General features: G+C 47.1%; 1 protein-coding gene across 1 annotated transcript in view; it reads right to left on the bottom strand.

Annotated features, from left to right (window-relative positions):
* Positions 1-19,152, bottom strand: part of LOC136557330 (collagen alpha-1(VII) chain-like) — a 95,873-nt gene that overhangs the window by 50,009 nt on the left and 26,712 nt on the right. The window contains exons 19-42 of the mRNA XM_066551065.1: positions 18,711-18,857; positions 18,369-18,557; positions 17,552-17,691; positions 16,255-16,378; positions 14,931-15,074; positions 13,447-13,637; positions 12,932-13,000; positions 12,306-12,386; positions 12,184-12,210; positions 11,940-11,984; positions 11,231-11,299; positions 11,058-11,135; positions 9,562-9,588; positions 9,361-9,414; positions 8,659-8,730; positions 8,361-8,420; positions 8,139-8,174; positions 7,590-7,625; positions 7,290-7,325; positions 6,697-6,729; positions 5,574-5,636; positions 5,229-5,288; positions 4,119-4,154; positions 2,456-2,518 (exon numbers count right to left, since the gene is read on the bottom strand). Coding sequence (XP_066407162.1) covers positions 2,456-2,518; positions 4,119-4,154; positions 5,229-5,288; positions 5,574-5,636; positions 6,697-6,729; positions 7,290-7,325; positions 7,590-7,625; positions 8,139-8,174; positions 8,361-8,420; positions 8,659-8,730; positions 9,361-9,414; positions 9,562-9,588; positions 11,058-11,135; positions 11,231-11,299; positions 11,940-11,984; positions 12,184-12,210; positions 12,306-12,386; positions 12,932-13,000; positions 13,447-13,637; positions 14,931-15,074; positions 16,255-16,378; positions 17,552-17,691; positions 18,369-18,557; positions 18,711-18,857 — 1,880 coding nt within the window. The remainder of the gene's footprint in view (positions 1-2,455; positions 2,519-4,118; positions 4,155-5,228; positions 5,289-5,573; positions 5,637-6,696; positions 6,730-7,289; positions 7,326-7,589; positions 7,626-8,138; positions 8,175-8,360; positions 8,421-8,658; positions 8,731-9,360; positions 9,415-9,561; positions 9,589-11,057; positions 11,136-11,230; positions 11,300-11,939; positions 11,985-12,183; positions 12,211-12,305; positions 12,387-12,931; positions 13,001-13,446; positions 13,638-14,930; positions 15,075-16,254; positions 16,379-17,551; positions 17,692-18,368; positions 18,558-18,710; positions 18,858-19,152) is intronic.

The following is a 19,152-nucleotide window of genomic DNA, read 5'->3' as shown; positions in this document are numbered from 1 at the left end:
TTTGGCTTTTCCATTCCAGCCTTTTGGAATGTGAAATCCGAGATAAAAGAAAGGTCAAGAGGATTCTCCACAGCCTCGTTTAAGGACAAATAAAGAGGAAATGAAACAAGCAGGGATCAACTTCAGGACAAATCCAAGGGTTTCATTTTCCGGCTGCTGTTTTCCTGGCACCTTGGGAAGGGTGGGATTACCGTGGTCCCAGAGGAGCTTTTCCTCCCCACAATGCAAAAGTGCTGGGTTTTCCCGAGTTTTTTGTCGGAATTCAGGACCTCCTCTGGCTGTCTTGGATGGCTCGAGCCCCTGCCAGGGGGCTCAGAGACCCTGGCACAGAGCCCAAGACACCTGGGACTTTGGTTACAACCCATGGTAAAAAATTACCAACCTTAGATGAGGATCTGCAAGCCATGAAAGTCTAAGCAGAATAATAATTAGTTTGTCACGGGGTGGAAAAATAGATTTTTGGGGTTTTTAGCATGGGGGTTCAGGGGGCAGGATGGAGGAATCTGAGCGTGTCCAGCCTTTCTCCTTCTTCTTCTTCTTGGCCTCCATCTTCTGGGTGATGGTGGCACTTTTGGATTGGCTTAGGGTAGAAGCTCACTGTCTAACACAGGTGATTGGTATTGGGAAGTTATGGTAAATAATGCACACGGAGTTTTTAGTATAAAAGATAACACTGCCCCAGGGGCAGGCAGTGTGCCACTGACCAACCTGCTGGACAGACCTCAGCAGGCCAGAGAAAGAATGTTATAGATAAGAAACAATGAACAACCTTGAGAAATGAAGAGCCCTGACTCCTTCTTCAACAGCCAGGCTGAGAAAAGAGACTTTCTAACGTGTCTCAGGGTCGCTCTGACCAGCAGAAGTCCCGAGAGATTTTTACCATCATTTCCTACTCAAATTCAGAGCTCTGGTTCTGGAATCATGGCTCCAAAGTCAGGGCTGTTGGAATGCAGCTGCTTCCTTTTTTTCCAAGATTTCCCTGGGTGATCCTATTCCACTTGTACAGGGATCAACCCAACCCTTGGAGCTGCAGAAAGCTCTTCACTGACTGTGGTCAGGAGAGGTCTTCCAGGAGCAAAATTGGGAATTCATGGGAGGCTGGGAGGAGACAGAGGCAGGACAGGTGACCCAAACTGACCACAGGGATATCCCAAACTGACCACAGAAATATCCCAAACTGACCACGGGGATATTCCCAGATCATGTGACATCAAGCTCAATGTATAAAAATCCACTTTTCCAGAAGCCAGTCAGGATGTTTTTGTGAGGGCCCACCTTGTTTTTTGTGAGGGGCCATCTTCTTTGGTGAGGGGTCACCTTGTTTTTGTAAGGGCCCATCTTGATTTTGTGAGGGCCCATCTTGATTTTGAGAGAGCCGACCTTGTTTTTTGTAAGGGCCCATCTTCTTTTGTGAGGGGTCACCTTGATTTTGTGAGGGCCCACCTTGATTTTGTGAGGGCCCACCTTGATTTTGTGAGGGGCCCATCTTGATTTTGTGAGGGCCCACCTTGATTTTGTGAGGGGCCCATCTTGATTTTGTGAGGGGTCACCTTGATTTTGTGAGGGCCCATCTTGATTTTGTGAGGGCCCACCTTGATTTTGTGAGGGCCCACCTTGATTTTGTGAGGGGCCCATCTTGATTTTGTGAGGGGCCCATCTTGATTTTGTGAGGGGCCCATCTTGATTTTGTGAGGGGCCCATCTTGATTTTGTGAGGGGCCCATCTTGATTTTGTGAGGGGCCCATCTTGATTTTGTGAGAGTCCATGTTCTTTTGTGAGGGCCCACCTTGTTTTTGTGAGGGCCCACCTTGTTTTTGTGAGGGCCCACCTTACTTGCTCCCAAGAGGGAACTCTTAATAGGGTTTCTATTCCATTTCCAGAGACTAATGCAGCCCTCAGAGCTGAGGGAAGCTCTTCACTGGGATCAGGAGAAATTTCTAGAAGTTTGTTCTGATGTTTTTGTGAGGGCTCACCTTGTTTGGCCATAAAAGGGAATTATTTGGGCAGTTCTGTGGGGAGCTGGGAGCTGGGCTCCATGATTTTGATGGATCCTTTCCAAGTTGAGATCATCTGAGGCTCAGAACCAGAAGTGACCCCTCAGGGCTGCTGTGGCTGCACTTGAGCTAAATCCACATCAAGCAGATGTGACTCAGTGACAGAAATCCTCATCAAAGAATCCCAGCATGGTTTGGGTTGGAAGGGACCTTAAATTCCACCCAGTGCCACCCCTGCCATGGCAGGGACACCTCCCACTGTCCCAGGCTGCTCCAAGCCCTGTCCAACCTTTCCTTGGACACTTCCAGGGATGCAGGGGCAGCCCCAGCTGCTCTGGGCACCGATGTTGAATAACAGGGAATAAAAGTTGTCCCTTGTTTGTCATTTCAGAGCTGGGATTGTTGGTTGGTCCCGAGGGATCAGCAGCTCCACCATCCCCCTGGATCCTGCTTTTACTCACATCTTTTCCTCTCAGCCCGGCCTCTCCTGGCTTTCCAGGGAATCCTGGTTCACCTCTCTCCCCCTGAAGGAAACAAGACTTGTCACATTGCTGTCCTGCATCCCACAGCCCTCAGACACTGAGGGGCAGATTCCAGCAGCACATCCATGGTCATGCAGTTGCTTCCACAATCCTGGATGGAGTTTGAGCTCAGAGCATTTACCCTGTGCTAGGAAGAGCTGGGATTGTAGGATTTTTAGTATTAATATTTATTTTATTTTGATTTATTTAATAATATATGCTTATAGCATTTCAGTTCATTGAATTATAGTATTATTATTTTTGTAGGATTTTTACTGTTAATATTTATTTTATTTTGATTTATTTAATAATATATGCTTATAGCATTTCAGTTCATTGAATTATAGTATTATTATTTTTGTAGGATTTTTACTGTTAATATTTATTTTATTTTGATTTATTTAATAATATATGCTTATAGCATTTCAGTTCATTGAATTATAGTATTATTATTTTTGTAGGATTTTTACTGTTAATATTTATTTTATTTTGATTTATTTAATAATATATGCTTATAGCATTTCAGTTTATTTAATTGTAGCATTATTATTTTTGTAGGATTTTTACTGTTAATATTTATTTTATTTTGATTTATTTAATAATATATGGTTATAGCATTTCAGTTTATTTAATTGTAGCATTATTATTTTTGTAGGATTATCAGGCTGGAAAGCATCCAGCTCTAACCTCATCTATCCAGACTCCACAGTCATCCCTGGAATTCACTCAGGACGGAATCTGTTGAGGTTCTCCACCTCCAGGAGCAGCTCAGATTAGCAGAGAGTTGAGATGGATCCAGTTTAGGACACAGGATCAGTTCCCATGCCATGTTTTGATTTTTATTCCCATTTCAATCAGCTGAGCTCTCATGGATGGGAGAGCTCTCATGGGTGCTCATCTGCTCTGTTTGATGTTTGTCCCGCAAGGTTGTGGATTTGATCCCATTTCCTTAAGAGCTGGATTGGATGATCCTTGTGGGTCTCTCCCAACTCAGAATATTCCACGAAATCTGGGAAATTTGTGACACCACCTCTCCAGGCCTTCTCCGAATGCAAACACCTTTCCTTGCCTCCACTTTGCCACCTCATTAACACATCTCATTAACGCCTCCTGGCTTGGCTGCATCCCATTTTGTGAAGTCCCATTTTTCCATGCCCTGGAAGCTGATCTGGTCTAAATATTCCATTCACTGATTTGTGGAACAATTCCCAAACCCAAACCCTCCTCCAGCCAAGTCTGGGGAGATCCCTGCTTGAGGAATGCCCACAGTGAGACACTCACTGAACAAATTCCACAGGTGGGACCTTTTCCAGAAATTTCTTGACTGATTTTCAACTTTTCCTGGGAAAAATCCTGCAGGTGAGGATTAGCATGAGTTTTTTAAGGCCTGATCAGAGATGGTGGAAGGAAAACCTCTGAGAACACTTGGTTCCACCCCCATCCATGGACAGGGACACATTCCATTATCCCAGGGTGCTCCAAACCCCAGTGTCCAACCTGGCCTTGGACATTCCAGGGATCCAGGGGCAGCCCCAGCTGCTCTGGGAATTCTGTGCCAGGGCCTCCCCACCCTGACAGGGAACAAAGCTTTCCATGGACTCACCTTCTGACCTGGCTTCCCAGACAATCCCACATTTCCCTGCAGAAACACAGAAGGAATGACACAGGTGAGATAATTCCAGGTAAAATCAGAGAAGGGGAGAACAGAGAATGTCCCACGAGAGACTGTGGGACACTGTGCCCAGTGCACTCTGTCCAGAGGTGTCTCCTGTCTCCCCCACTTTGAAACTATCAGTATTTTGAGCTTCCCACCCCTCTTCCAAAGATACTCATCCATAATATTGGGATGCAGCCACGATATTTTCTGAAAAATCCTTTCCTTAGGATGTTTTCTCCTGAGAAGCTGAGAGGCCTCAGGAACAAAATGTAACCAATGGTTATCTGCTGCTGTGGAATGCAACAGGTGCATCTGGGATTGGGCTCATGGGGTTGTTTCTAATTAATGGCCAATCACAGTCCAGCTGGCTCAGACTCTCTGGTCAGTCACAAGATTTTATTATCATTCCATTCCTTTCCTTTCAAGCCTTCTGATGAAATCCTTTCTTCTGTTCTTTTAGTATCATTTTAATATAATATCTATCATAAAATAATAAATCAGCCTTCTGAAACATGGAGTCAAGATTCCCATCTCTTCTCTCACCCTGGCACCCCTGTGAACACCACCACATTGGGATTTGCCAATTTTTGCTGGATTAAAATGAAGGGGACTGTGATGTCCCTGGAGAAGGGAACAGCAAGGATCAACCCAACCCTTCCTGGACATCCCTGGAGTCATCGCGGGAGCCACCAAGACCTTCCTAGACACAAAAGTCAGGAAGATGCAGATCAAGGTGACTTTCAGGAGGGGAAATAATTGGAAATGGGACTTCCTTGGATTCTGTCCACAGAGCCACCAGCTGAGTGTTGACCATCCGTGTTTTCCTCCAGTCATGAGGAATTCTCCACATTTTGGGGGATCCCATCTTTGCACCTGACCCCATCACCCCAGGCCTCCACAGGGTCCCCAGCCTGGTTCCTTGTCACCTCCCCAGTGTTTGTCTCCTCAGGGCCAACAAATCCATGGAGGCGGCGGAGAGATTTTGTCCCCAAACCTCCTGGTTTGTCCCCTGGGCCCTTCTTGCCATTCCACACCTGCCCCACTGTCCCCACTCACCCTGTCACCAATGTCTCCCTTCAGCCCAGGCTGGCCAGGAATTCCAAATCCTGGACTTCCCTGAAAAAACAAAGGGATTCAGGGTCTTGCCAAGGCAGCTTTTCCAAGCTCAGGAGAAACCTGCCCAGCTCAGAAAAAGGCAGAGCAGATCCAAGATATTTCCACCCCCATGGAGCTGAGCATTTACTCCCTCCCTGATTTCCTTTCCAGGAGCTTTGGATTTCTACACATGGAAATCTTCGCCTGGATTCCTGGATGGATGGAATTCCATCTCCCTCAGAGTTTCGTTGGTGGCCACAAACAAAATAAATCCTTTTATCCCTGAAGGAAGTGCGAGGTCATCACCTTCTCCCCCTTTTCTCCTGGCATTCCTTTGTCTCCTCGTGGTCCAGCTGGTCCGGGATCTCCCTGGGAATAAAAGGCACACCTGACACCAGGAATATCCTGCAGGAAGCCAAGCCCTGCTCCCATGACTCCTTAGGGCTGCATTTTGCACTTTTAATGCACCCTGGAAAAAATTCCTTTGCCAAATCCACCCATCCATCCATCCTGGATTTATAAGGAATTTTTTCCATTTTTTCCAACCTGCCTTCTGCCATCCAAAATTCATCACAGTTGTTGCCACGCTACATAGCGCCATAAATGCATTTTTACTGGTTTAAAGTGAATAAAATGAACGCCTGTCATTTCTCTGCAGGTTGTCAGTGAAATATCACAAATAATAATAAAAAAAATCAGATATTCCAGGCCACATTCCATCACAAGGCTACAGCAAAATTCCTAGGACACCACTTAAGCGCAGCCTAAAAGAAAAGAGGGATTTGTGCCAGCTGAGGTTAAGCAGTCTGGGCAATTAAGACAAATAAAAGGAGGTAATGACAACGTCAAATCCCAGCAAGAAAGTCAAAATTCATTGTGCCTGTGGAAGGAGGGAGGTCTGAAGCACTGTAAGGAATTTCCATGGAAAAGCCACAGGGAACCAGTCCTGCACTAAATCCTTCTCACAGAGAGAAGGTTCTTGGCAGGATGGCAGTGAGAGAGCAAGACTGGGAAAAAAAAAAAAGTTAAAAAATTCCATTTAACATATTCCAGGTCATGTTCCACCTCAAAGTCGCTGAGAAAGTGATTGGAATTCTCTAAAGCAGCTGGAAAATATGGATAATTCAGCCAGGGAACAGCTGGAAGTATTTTCTGGGATTGGGCTGGATCTGCACTTGAGTGATGTCTCCCTTCTGAAATCCCAAATTTTCCCCCAGAGTAAGGCTAGAATGGGAATACCAGGTACAAAATGTGAATAAAAGCAAGAGAAATATCCCCAGGACAAGGCTTTTCCAAGCTCTCCTCTCCTGTCCATCACAAGGGAGATGGAATTCAGGAATCGTGGAACAACCTCTGCTTTTCCAGGAATAGATCTTGCCTTTTCAAGCAGTGCTAATTAATTAATTAATTAATTAAATGTCAGTCTTACCCTGACACCTTTCATGCCTGGAGGTCCTGAAATCTGAGGAGAAGAAATCACAGAAATCCTCTGTTTAAAAAATTTAATTTAATTTAATTTTAAAATCTCCTTGTCATGATACCTTTTCCAAAGCAAGGAATTTTATGGGATAAAAAGAATAACACTATACATAAATTATTATATATATAAATTATTATGTGATAAGAAATTTTATGGGACACAGAGGTGGCCACCCCAGAGGTTTTATCCTTAAAGCTGGAATTTGGGGGGACATGGAGGGCTTTGGGTGTCCAGCAGGGCTCATCCCTGTGGATGAGGAGCTTGGGCAGGGACAGGCCTGGAGCACACGGATTCAGTGCTGGGAATTTTCATCCTTATGTTTCCTGGAGATCAGTGGAGCTCCTTTGAGGGGACAATGGGAATATTGGGAATACGGGAAGTGGAGAAAAGGGAGAAGAGGACAAATTTGGCAGGAGGGTCAGGGAAAAGGTGTGGGTGTTCTTCCCACGGTTCGGTGGGACACAGCTCTTGGAATCCTGGAATTTTGGGATTGAAGCTGCACAGCTGAAGGACAACAAGGGCTCTCAACCACTCCAAGTTACCTCCAAGGCTGGAGCACCTGGAAATCCTGGATTTCCCTGCAAGGCAAGAGGAAGGAATGGTGGCCAATGGAATGAGAAATGTGAGGCAGGGAAAACTTTTTTCTCATCCCTTTCCCACCATTTATTCCTTGACAGTGCCCAAAAGTCATCTCAGAAGCACAAGGGCCAAGGAGAGGGGAGAACTGAGATCAAGGATATATCCCTGCTGGATCCCACAGGGAACAAGCTGGGAAAAACAGGATGAAAAATCAGGATAATTGCGCCTGAGCTGGTCAAATGTTCTCTTACTGTTCCACTCACCTGGTCTCCCTTCTGCCCTGGAGGTCCTGGAATTCCCTGGAAGAAATCAGAAGGGAATTTTTCCACCAGAATGAAAACACATCCAACATTTTTGGCTCCTGCTGCCATCCAGAGGGAGGGAGGGAAAGATGGAGTTCTTCAACCCAATTTTCCATTAATTACGGGACAGCTCTTCCAGCCTGGGACTCTGGAGTCTCCCTGGCCACAAAAGTGCCATTTATTATTGAAAATATCCCACCTTGCTGCCGTTCCATGCCTCTCCTTGGCAGCAAGGAATTCCAGAGTGCAGGGAGTGGAAAATTATTCCCTTTCTTTGCTTTTGAGCCTGGAAGGCTCCAGGTCAGGCTGGTGTGGTTAAAGATGTCCCTGCTCAGTCCAGAGGGTTTGGACCAGGTGGCCTTGGAAGGTCACTTCCAACCCAAACCATTCCATGATCCAATGGTTCCCACAGGAATTATTGTGATGATTAATTATGATGCTGGTTAGGGCCAGAAAATTTCCTTGGAACCTGAATTCCAGGGAACTCGGGCTCAGGATTTCAGCACCCACCTTTGGTCCTGGTGCTCCTGGAGGTCCCATCATTCCCTGAAAACAGCAGAGGAAACAGTGAAAACGCAGATTTTTAAACCCCAAAATCCTCAATTTTCTCACCCTTTCCAATGAGGAACCATGGGATTCCAAGGAAAACCTTAAAACTGGAGGAGACTTTGGAGACACTGAACACTCTGAGAGGACTTCAGTGCAAACCTCACTGCAAGGTTCCCAACCCACCTGCTCTCCTTCTTCCCCCTTCGTGCCAGCAGTGCCAGGAATGCCAACTCCTGCCACTCCCTGCAAGGAAAGCACAGAATCCTCAGGAATGCTGATCCCAGAGCACCCCTCCTTCCCAGACTTCTGCTCCAGAGTCTTTCTTAGCAAAACAGGGGGGGAGAAATTTCCTCTAGAAACGTTTGGCTCTGAGCAGAGCAAATTCCAGCTCTGTTGGGACATCCCAAAATGCCTTCCCACAGGTCTGCCCTGCTCTTCCTGTCACTTCCCCCCTGGCTGAGGGATTCAGGCAATATCCAACCTTTTCTCCCTGAGGTCCAGGCAGTCCAGGAGCCCCATGGAGCCCCACAGGGCCTGGCAAACCAGGCTTTCCCTGGAAAGGAAGGAACATCATCAAATCTCTTTTTCCCCTCCAAACCGGCGAGGTTTATTTTTAATTCTGCGGAGAAATATTTATCCTGATCTGTCCCTCTGAGCAGCTCCTTTAAAAGTGAGGAATTACAGAGCTGCCTGTGCATTCCCAAATTTCCTTTTCCCTCACAAATGAGTTGTGAATCCCTGGCTTTCCTCAGGGAGGGGAAACAATGGGAGACAGAGGCTGGGAGCCCACATTGGTCTGGAATGGTGAATCCAGACCCATGGAAAGGGGCTGGGATATCAGATATGGCTCTCCAATATGGCAAAAACAACCAAAAACAGATCCAGGAAGGATGGAAGAACAGCACATGGGTGTTATCCCTCAGATGGAGCCATTTGCAACACAGGGAATTCCCAAACCAATCCTGGTGTCTCGTATTCCCAGTAATCCTCCATGGACTTCTCGTATCTCCCCTTGAACTCAAACTTCCCACACCCCAAACCTCCTTGTGGGATGATTTCTGGAAAGAACCACCTTTTCCCTGGTTTTGGACCTGCTGCCACTTGGGGCCATTTGTTCTTGATCCACATTTTCCCCTCCTCTGGACCTGCCCCAGTGTTTCCCTGATTTCCTGGGACCACTCACCGGCTCTCCTGTGTCTCCTCTGTCACCTTTGAGGCCACTCCTGCCACGGGGACCCTGCATCAAGCACAGCAAAGTCCCATTCCATGATCCCTTCATGGATCTCCACGGAATTTTGGAAGCCAGGACTTCCTGGGCAGCTTGGAAATAATGATGGAAAAAAGGCTTTTCGTCCCAAAGTGAAAGCTGACCTCAGGTACTCACCCTTATTCCTGAGTCCCCTGGCTCACCCTGAAACGCAAAGGACAAGGAGAATTCCCATGGGATGGGCTTTTAGGAGCTCCTCACCAAACTTCATCCCAGAAAAAAAAAAATCCTGCAGTCTGACAATCCAAGAGAGCAAAATTCCCACTCCCAGCAGAAGGCAGAGCTTTAGGAGAGGTCTCCAGACACCTCCACCTCAATATTGGATGTTGGGTCTCCTTTTCCTGCGCTGATAACTCAGGGTTTGGCTTTTATATTTTTCACATTCTGTGCTGCTTTAGTGTGTAGGTCTGAGCTTCATATTATGGGATGGTGAGCTGTAAGAGCCTAAATGAGAGATGCAGGACTCCAGACAGCTCTTCAAAATGCAGTTTATTGCATCCAAAATGCAGTTTATTGCATCCAAAATGCAGTTTATTGTATCCAAGGTGTCACAGCAGCCCAGGGCTGTGGGTGACAGAGCTGTGCCCACAGCTGTCAGCTCCAGCTGCAGGCAGCCCTGCAGACCCTTTGGTTTTGGTTACAGTGCATTATAGACTTTCCTTTGCTGAGCATCTTCATGCAGTAGAACCAATCTATACCTGAACTGTTATCTACAGCCTGTCATAACTACTGTAATTACCATTTTCATGTTACTGTTCTCCAATCACTCAAAGTTAGTGCATTACAGTTTAAGCTAGAAGTTGGTTTTCAGTTTTCTTGCAGTGGAAAATTCTGAGAAGCTTAAGCTAGAAGTTGGTTTAAGCTAGAAGTTGGTTTTCAGTTTTCTTGCAGTGGAAAATTCTGAGACCTTTTTTCTACTTGCACCATTTGCTGCCTTGTTTGCCTGTGCTCTCTTTGTGCTTGGTAAAAACATCTTCTTGTTTGGGGTGGGTTTATCCTTTGCTCTAAGCCATAAAACCCCTTCTAACTAACACACCCTTTGCCTCCTTGGTTATCCAGTGAGACTGGCTCAGCAATTCTTTTCCTCTATATCAAAACTTGCTTCCATCTCTATTCTTTCATCAGACTCTACATTTAAAAAGCTTTCTGCCAAGCACCCATATATGTGAGACTTTCTTGTCAAAATTTCATCCTTCCCAACACAGAACTCTCTGCACAGAGCAGGGAGACAAAACAATTCCTGCTCCAGCTGGGCACCAAGGACAAATGACCCAAATCTCAGCCCAGGAGCACAAACCCCGTGGGCTGGAGAGAGAAAAACAAGCAGGGTGGGACTGCAGGGGCTGAAGCTGGAATGGGACAATGAACTGCAAGATGCAAATGGAGCAGAACTGATCCAAGGGAGAGACCCCGGGAGCGCTGGTGCATTTTGGGGCCATTTTGGTTCATCTTGGGTGCAGCCCTGGCTGGGCTCTTGTGCTGCCCAAGGTGGGTCCATGGAGGAGATCCTTGGAATAAATCCCTGCTTTATTCTGGAGCTCTGCCCAGCCTCTGCTCTAGCTCAGATTCTCAACCCATCAGTGGCACATCCCAGAATTGTGCTGCAGACTCACCTTGATGGAGATTCCTGGTGGCCCTGGAGAACCTGGTGGTCCTGGAACCCCAGGAACCCCCGGCTGCCCCTTCTGTCCCTGCAACAAGGAAAAACAGGAGAGAGAGGGATTTGGGATCTCTCCCAGCCCTTGGGAAGCTGAAGGCTCCCCCACCCCTGGGGTTTGATACTCACAGGGGGGCCAGGCTGCCCATTCCGGCCAGGAATCACCTCCACGCCTCCCAGGACATAGCCTGGCTCTCCCTGTGGATAAAGGCACCTTGGGAGATCCAGGAGCAGATTGGGTGTAATAGGGGCAATGCCATCAACCCAAAGTGCCTGGTACCCAAAACCGCATGGCCATGACCTGAGTTTTGTTTGCTGGCATGGGAAAAAAATGAATCCCAAGGAAAAAAATGGAAGTTGGCTTTCAGAAGAATCGGTTCCTGATCTTCATCTGCACAGACAGCTCAGGGGAATGCAAGGAAGAGGAGGAATGGAGACTGGGAGAACGGCAGGAAGCCCCCAGTAAATATTGAAATATTTCAGTGTCCTAAATGGATTAAACCAGGTTTGTTGATAATGGAAACTCAGAAAAGCAGAATGACCCCACCTTCTCCTGCAATTAACTAACTAATTAATTGTGCCCAGAACCTGGGATTAGGATTGAGCACTTTTCTCCATAAAGGCATAAAATTCCTGAGGGAAATTCCCCAAGATGAAGTCTGGCAGCGTAGGATTAGGTAGACGCAGCTTGAAAATTCACATTCGCCAAAGATCTCGGTGAAAATGCTTGGAAAAGAGAGGTCACAACAAAGAAATGAATTTTCATTTCACACATTTCATTTCATGTCACACACAAAGAAATGAAATTTTCCCAGTGAAATCCAGGAATGGAGCTCACCCTGTCTCCTTTCGGCCCCGTGGGTCCTGGATAGCCCGGAGATCCCTGGAATTAAAAATAAATTCTGCAGCGTTAAAGAGAAAAACAGCCCCAAGACCATGGGTGCTGATCCCTGGCAGTTTCCAAGGCCAGGCTGGACAGGACTTGGAGCACCCTGGGATAGTGGGAGGTGTCCCTGCCCATGGAATGGGATGAGTTTTAAGGTCCCTTCCCACCCAAACCAACCCAGGATTCCAATACTCACAACGTCACCTTGGCTGCCAGGGAGCCCCTGCAAAACAGGACAGGGGGATACCGGTCACTTTTCTCTGGAATGGCCCTTTGGAAAAGCTTGTTATGGAAAAGTTTGGTAGAACCAATCCATACCATGATTCCAGGGGGGCCTGGAGGGCCTGGCCGGCCCGGCCTGCCTGGCAGCCCAGGAATGCCATCCTTCCCAGGGAAACCCTAAAAACATGGAAAAGACCAGCGTGGGGGGCATGACCTGCAAACCCAAACAGCTTCAGGCAGCACCCTGACACTTGAGAGCATTCCCAAATCCCAGAGTAGGTCCCCTTTCCTGGATTTTCAAAGCCAGCAGAGAGCAGGAGGAGCAAAACACCAACAGGAAAGATTGGAGGGTGATTCTTTGCTCAAACTCTTCCTTGGTCATAATTTGGTTGTATTTACTGCCAGAGGGCAGGGATGGCTGGGATATTGGGAGGGAAATGCTGGCTGGGAGGGTGGGGAGGCCCTGGAATGGAATTCCTAGAGAAGCTATGGCTGTCCCACCCCTGGAAGTGTCCAATGCCAGGCTGGACAGAGCAACCTGGGATAGTGGAAGGTGTGGAGGTTGGAACTGGATGATCTTTCAAGTCCCTTCCAAGCCAAACCATTCCATGATTCCATTATGTTAATTATCCAAGTGGATCACGCTGTGGGGCCATTCCCTTAAGAGCCGGACTCGATGATCCATGTGGGTCCCTTCCAAATGAGAATATTCCATGACTCACCCGCTCCCCTTTCTCTCCCTTCGCAGTGTGGGGGTCATAACCCCTGTGAGCAGCTGAGCCCCTGGAGATCTTCAGTGGAAAGGAGAAAAAAAAAAATTATCAGGGAATTAATATCCAGCAAAAGATGGCAAATAAACCAGAGCGACCTGGAAACACAGACTAAAACATTCCTTGGCTTAGGCAAAAAAAAAAAAAAAAAGGGAAAAGCAAAGTTGTGACCATCCTAGAGAATTCTCAGGCATTTAAAGTCTATTCCTATGAATTTAAAATGTGAATTTTTAATATTTAAGTGTTCTGCAGTGGCTTTATCCACCAAAACATCCCCAGCTCTATCCTGCCTTCCCCAGTTCCACTCCCTGGATTTCAAAGGTTTCTTTAGGGCAGGACAGTGAGGGCAGGATGGGACACAGTGTCCTAAACCTGCTCTGATTCTGCTTTGAAACTTCCCACAGGGAAGATTTTCCTTGTGCCTGACCCACCCCAAGCTGGATTTACTCCCAGGAGTAGGAACTCACCTTTCCCAGTGGGATTTGGGTTCCTGGAGGCTGAGGATCAGAACAAATGGCTTCTATCAGCTCTTGGAGGATTTGGGGGAAGTTGTCGAAGGTGCTGACGTAGAAAACGTTCTGGGGGTTCTGCTGCAGCAAGATCCTGTGGAGCTCCATGGGGTCAGCTCCCGACACCCCCACAGCAATGACACGGAGCCCTGGAATGACATGGATCCCACCACTCCCAATCCTTGGGATCAGAGTTTCCAAACCTCTTCCTGCTAAAAACCTCTGGTGGGATCAGGTAGAGCCCACAGAGAAGTCACCTGGAGCTGGGTGTGAGTTACAGCAGACCAAGGTGGTGGGGAGAGAGAAGAGAAAGGATGAAGGAGGGAAGGAACCAAGAGTGCCCTCAAAGTGACTCCCCACACAGGGCACCTCCCTCAACCCCCTGGAAATCCATGGAGAACCAAGGGAAACCCAATGGGGCAACCTCAGCCCCCTGAAAGTTCATGGAGAACCAAGGGTAACACTTGGGGCAGCCTCAAACTCCTGGAAATTCATGGAGAACTGAGGAAAACACAACAGGGTGACCTCAACCCCCTGGAAATTCATGGAGAACCAAGGGAAAAAAAATGGGATAACATCAACCCCCTGGAAATTCATGGAGAACTGAGGGAAACACAACAGGGTAACCTCAAACCCCTGGAAGTTCATGGAGAACTGAGGAAAACACAACAGGGCAACCTCAACCCCCTGGAAATTCATGGAGAACCATGCAAATAGAATAGGGCAACCTCAACCCTCTGGAAATTCATGGAGAACTGAGGGAAACACAACAGGGTAACCTCAAACCCCTGGAAATTCATGGAGAACCATGGAAATAGAACAGAGCAACATCAGTCTCCTGGAAATTCATGGAGAACTGAGGGAAACACAACAGGGCAACCCCAAACTCCTGGAAATTCATGGAGAACTGAGGGAAACACAACAGGGCAACCCCAAACTCCTGGAAATTCATGGAGAACTGAGGGAAACACAACAGGGCAACCCCAAACTCCTGGAAATTCATGAAGAACAAAGGGAAACACAACTGGGCAACCTCAACCCCCTGGAAGTTCATGGAGAACCATGGAAATAGAACAGGGCAACCTCAACCCTCTGGAAATTCATGGAGAACTGAGGGAAACACAACAGGGTAACCTCAACCCCCTGGAAATTCATGGGGAACCATGGAAACAAAATGGGGCAATCTCAACCCCCTGGAAATTCATGGAGAACTGAGGGAAACACAACAGAGCAAGCTCAACCCTCTGGAAATTCATGGAGAGCCAAGGGAAAAAAATGGGATAACATCAACCCTCTGGAAATTCATGGAGAACCAAGGGAAACCCAACTGGGCAACCTCAAACCCCTGGGAATTCATGGAGAACCATGGAAACACAACAGGGTAATCTCAAAACTCTGGAAATTCATGGAGAACAGAGGGAAACCCAACTGGGAGCTCCTACCCACGGCATGGGCTGCTCTGGCAGGGGACACCACGTCATCCTGGGATTGTCCATCTGTCACAAGCACCAGGACGTGAGGAAAACCCGGCCTCATCCCTCTGGAGGGCTGGAATAATTCCTTTAGCACGTAGGATATGGCATGGCCTGAGCAGACAGGGAGAGACAGGGTGGGAGTCTGGATTAATTCCACAGGTTTGGACTCTGGATCTCCTTCCATGGGTGGAGGGTGAAGGGAACTCCTCAAAAGTGGAAAACCCTGGGTATGGGACGTCTTTTGAAGGAAAACAGCTGGAAATCAGCTTGGCTGGAATGGTTCTGGTGGAATCAGCAGATAGTTTTGGAAAAGGGGAGCCAAAATATTCAGAAAATTGAAGCACTTTTCTTGCACTTCTGGAATAAAATCCACAGAATTCCCATTTCAAATGTCTTTGGAATGATCAGGAAAGAAATCTTCTACAGATTGAAATGGTCAAGAAGCTCCAAAACACTATGGAAAGATTCCTGCATGGAGTAAAATGTCCTTATTGACACAAACTCCATAAAAAAAGGATTAGAAGTAAGGCTAGTCAGGAATTTCCAGCCTGACCAATTTCATGCCTTCTTTCCCTGAGCAATCCCACAAAAATTCCTGTATTTGGACTTTTCTTGGGTTTTTTTGTGCTCTTGTCCAATACCACTGAGGCAGGATGAGGAATTTGGGTGCCTCAAATAAAAAGAATTCATTGAAAAAAAAAATCACAAAACTACAGAATATTCCAAGTTGGAGAGGATCCACAAGGATCATTGAGTCCAATTCCTGAATGGTCCATAGGGGCATCAAATCTTGGAGTTACTGGCACCAGCTTCCAACCAATTGGGCTAAACGATTAAATGAAAATTAACTTTCTTTAATTGACCATGCCTGGTTGTGTTCCTCCAGGGAACCAGGTATTCCCAGTGTCCAGGTGGGACTGAACAGAGGGAAAGTGCCTTCTCTTTGAGTTTTTTAAAATAGACAAAATATCTGGGTTTCAGGGATGCAGGAATGCTTCAAATCAGCTATCCTCATGTTTACGGTATAAAAACCTCCCTCAGGAGGAGGCAAAATCATAAAATAATGAGGAAAACCCAGGGGAAAAACCAGCACATCGATAAAGCACCAAGTGGTTGGGAAAACCACTCCCAAAAATCAAATTTAATCCATTCCTAAATTTAAAACAACTTTGAGCACAACACTCCCACCAAGGAAACGGCTCCAAACCACTCAGGGAAATGTTTTCCTTGGCTTCCAGGTTCTGTCCTGGGCCAGAAGGACCACCCCAGGTGTCCAGGTCCCCTGCCAGACCTGTTTTGGTGTTGCCCCCGGTGTAGCTCAGCCCCCTGATGGCTCCGAGGGCTCCGTTGCGGTCGCGGTGTTGGTTGAAGTGGAAAGCTGCCCTGGGCTCCTCGCTGTATTGAGCGACAGCAACCTGCCAAAAACAGGGATTAAAACCCCCAAATCCCCAGGAATCGGGACAGACTGCCTCCAGTCAGAGCATGGTGCACCGGGAATGGGAAGAGGTTGAATTCTCTGGGAAAAGGGAGTCAGATCCTCACCTAAATCAAATTATTTTTATGTTCCCAGAGTTATTTGTTGACCCAGGGTGATTTCATCGTTCACCTAAAACCTCCAAGCAGAGTCCAAGAAATTCCCATTTCCTGCTCAACTTAAACTGAGCCCCGTAACTCTCCCTTCATAACTTAAATTAAATAAATGACGCCAAATAAATGAGGAACTGAGTCTTCCCATTGGCTTTGCTGTCATTAAATCCTTCAGGCTTCATTTCTTCTGGAGGTGATTCCTGTCATGACCTGGGGCTTTGGTTCTCTGTTGGAGGAAGGAGCTGCTGGGACATCCTGCATTTCCCACTTGGATCCACACCTGGATTTCCAACCATTCCCACTCTGGATTCCCAACCATTTTCCCTCTGGATTTCCCACCATTCCCCACTCTGGATTCCCAACCCTTCTTCCTCTGGATTTCCAACCATCCCCACTCTGGATTTCTAACAATTCCCCTCTCTAGATTCCTAACAATTCCCCTCTCTAGATTCCCAACAATTCCCCTCTCTAGATTCCCAACAATTCCCCTCTCTAGATTCCCAACCATCTCTGCTCTGGATTTCCAACAATTCCCCACTGGATTCCCAACCATTCCCACTCTGGATTTCCAACAATACCACCTTCTAGATTCCCAGCTATCCCCACTGGATTCTCAACCATCCCCACCCTTGTTTTCCAACCATTCCTCACCCTGGATTCACAACCATTTCCCACCATTCCCCACTCTGGGTTTCCCAACAATTCCCCACTCTGGGTTGGCCCAGAAATGGGATCCAAGAGGGGAATATGCACCTAAGAGACCTCTGGGCTAACCTAGACAGCATTTCAGGTGTGGAATTTGCTTTATGCCCGATGATTCAGTCTTGGAAAAATAACCCAGACATGGAAATCTCTCCAAATGGGAAAGCTGACATTGAGGAGACTTTGATTCCTGTTGGTTTTTTTTTGTTCCACATAGGTCTTTCCCTGGTCTTTCTGCTCCACAACTCCTGGGGGGAGAGCAGACTCTCTCCAGGAAAAAAAACTTAAGAAAATCTTGCCTGCGTCCCTCCAGGTCCAATTTTGGGGAAAAAGGAGACAATTCGGAAGAGGAAATCCTTCACTTTGTTGAAGTTGCTCTGGCCGATACTCGAGGATTCATCCACCAGGAACCCAACGTCTGCCTTGAGCTTCCCACAAACTGCAGAGGGAAGAGAGGAATTCCGTAAGCTGAGGGGTCCTAAAGCACCCTAAATCCTGGGGTTTTGCACGTTCAGAGCACCAAAACAAACCCCAAACCTCTTGTGATGCCAATTTTTGGGAGAGCAGCAGCACCTTCACCCCTTGGGGTAGTGCTGAGGCCTTCACTGCATTTATGGGGTTTGGGCCTTCCCTGACATTGTCCACTCTTGTTATTCTGGGAATTAAGACCTTAGTTAAGCTTTAGCTCAAAATTAAGTTTTAGCTCCTGCAATCAGAGAAGATCCTGGTCTCTGAGCTTTGGATCAGAGAAGATCCTGGTCTCTGAGCTTTGGATCAGAGAAGATCCTGGTCTCTGAGCTTTGGATCAAAGATGATCTCAAAGCTTTGGATCAGAGAAGATCTTGGTCTCCGAGCTTTGGATTAGAGAAGATCCTGGTCTCTGAGAGCTTGGGATCAGAGAAGATCCTGGTCTCTGAGCTTTGGATTAGAGAAGATCCTGGTCTCTGAGAGCTTGGGATCAGAGAAGATCCTGGTCTCTGAGAGCTTGGGATCAGAGAAGATCTCTGGGCTTTGGATCAGAGAAGATCTCTGGGCTTTGGATGAGAGAAGATCCTGGTCTCTGAGCTTTGACTATTTCTACATCATTATCATCATCATCATCCTCCCCACACTCACTTGGCCCAGGCAGGGTTGTCAGCGGTGCCGACACCGTGCTGGTCCAAACTGGGGGCTCTGGGAGCTTTGTACTGGTGGGCACTGGGAGAGGAGAGGTCCCCACACTGCTGGGAGATCCTGATGGAGATTTCCTCATATCCAATGGTGCAGGAGCCGCTGGAGCAGTTGGTGGCTCCCTGGGAGCTCCTCCTGTAGGACCCGAACAGAAAAGGTGAATTTTAAACCTCTTTTAGCCTCTCCAGCAAAGAAAAAAAAAAAAAAAAAAAAAAAAGGGTATAAACCCCCAAAATCAGCCTCAAGAGCAGTTTTCCCTGGAAAATCCAGGTCCCCCATCCCTCAGACCTGTTTGTGCAAGGAGCGTCGTCTCTGGTCCCTCCAAGCCTCCAAACATTGGTTTTATGGAAAACAGATAAATTTCCTTGGAGCTCAGCCCTGTAACTCGATGGGATCGGGAAGCTGCCGGTAACAATTCCTGGGAAACAGCAGGAGCTGTGGAAAACAGGAGGAACATGACTGGGAGCCAGGAAAACAGAGTAATTCCCATTTTGGTGGCGTCACTGTTGGCAAACAGGAATTTGGGGATGATTCCCGGGATTTGGAGAAGAGGCAAAAGCAAATAATTCACAAAGTGCAGTGGTCAGGTCCTAAACCAGATGAAATCAGGTTGATTTTGTGCATTGAAAATTTGCAATTTATGCAAAAATTGAGGGAATTTGGTGCTCAAGGCTGAGAGAGCAATTTCTATCCAGTGGTTCTTATGGGTAGAAATAAGATTATTTTCTGG

This window comes from Molothrus aeneus, chromosome 5 (assembly GCF_037042795.1).
Source record: "Molothrus aeneus isolate 106 chromosome 5, BPBGC_Maene_1.0, whole genome shotgun sequence".
NCBI classification, from domain to species: Eukaryota; Metazoa; Chordata; class Aves; order Passeriformes; family Icteridae; genus Molothrus; species Molothrus aeneus.
The sequence above is the reverse complement of the archived record's forward strand: the minus strand, read 5'-3'. Positions and strand labels throughout refer to the sequence as shown.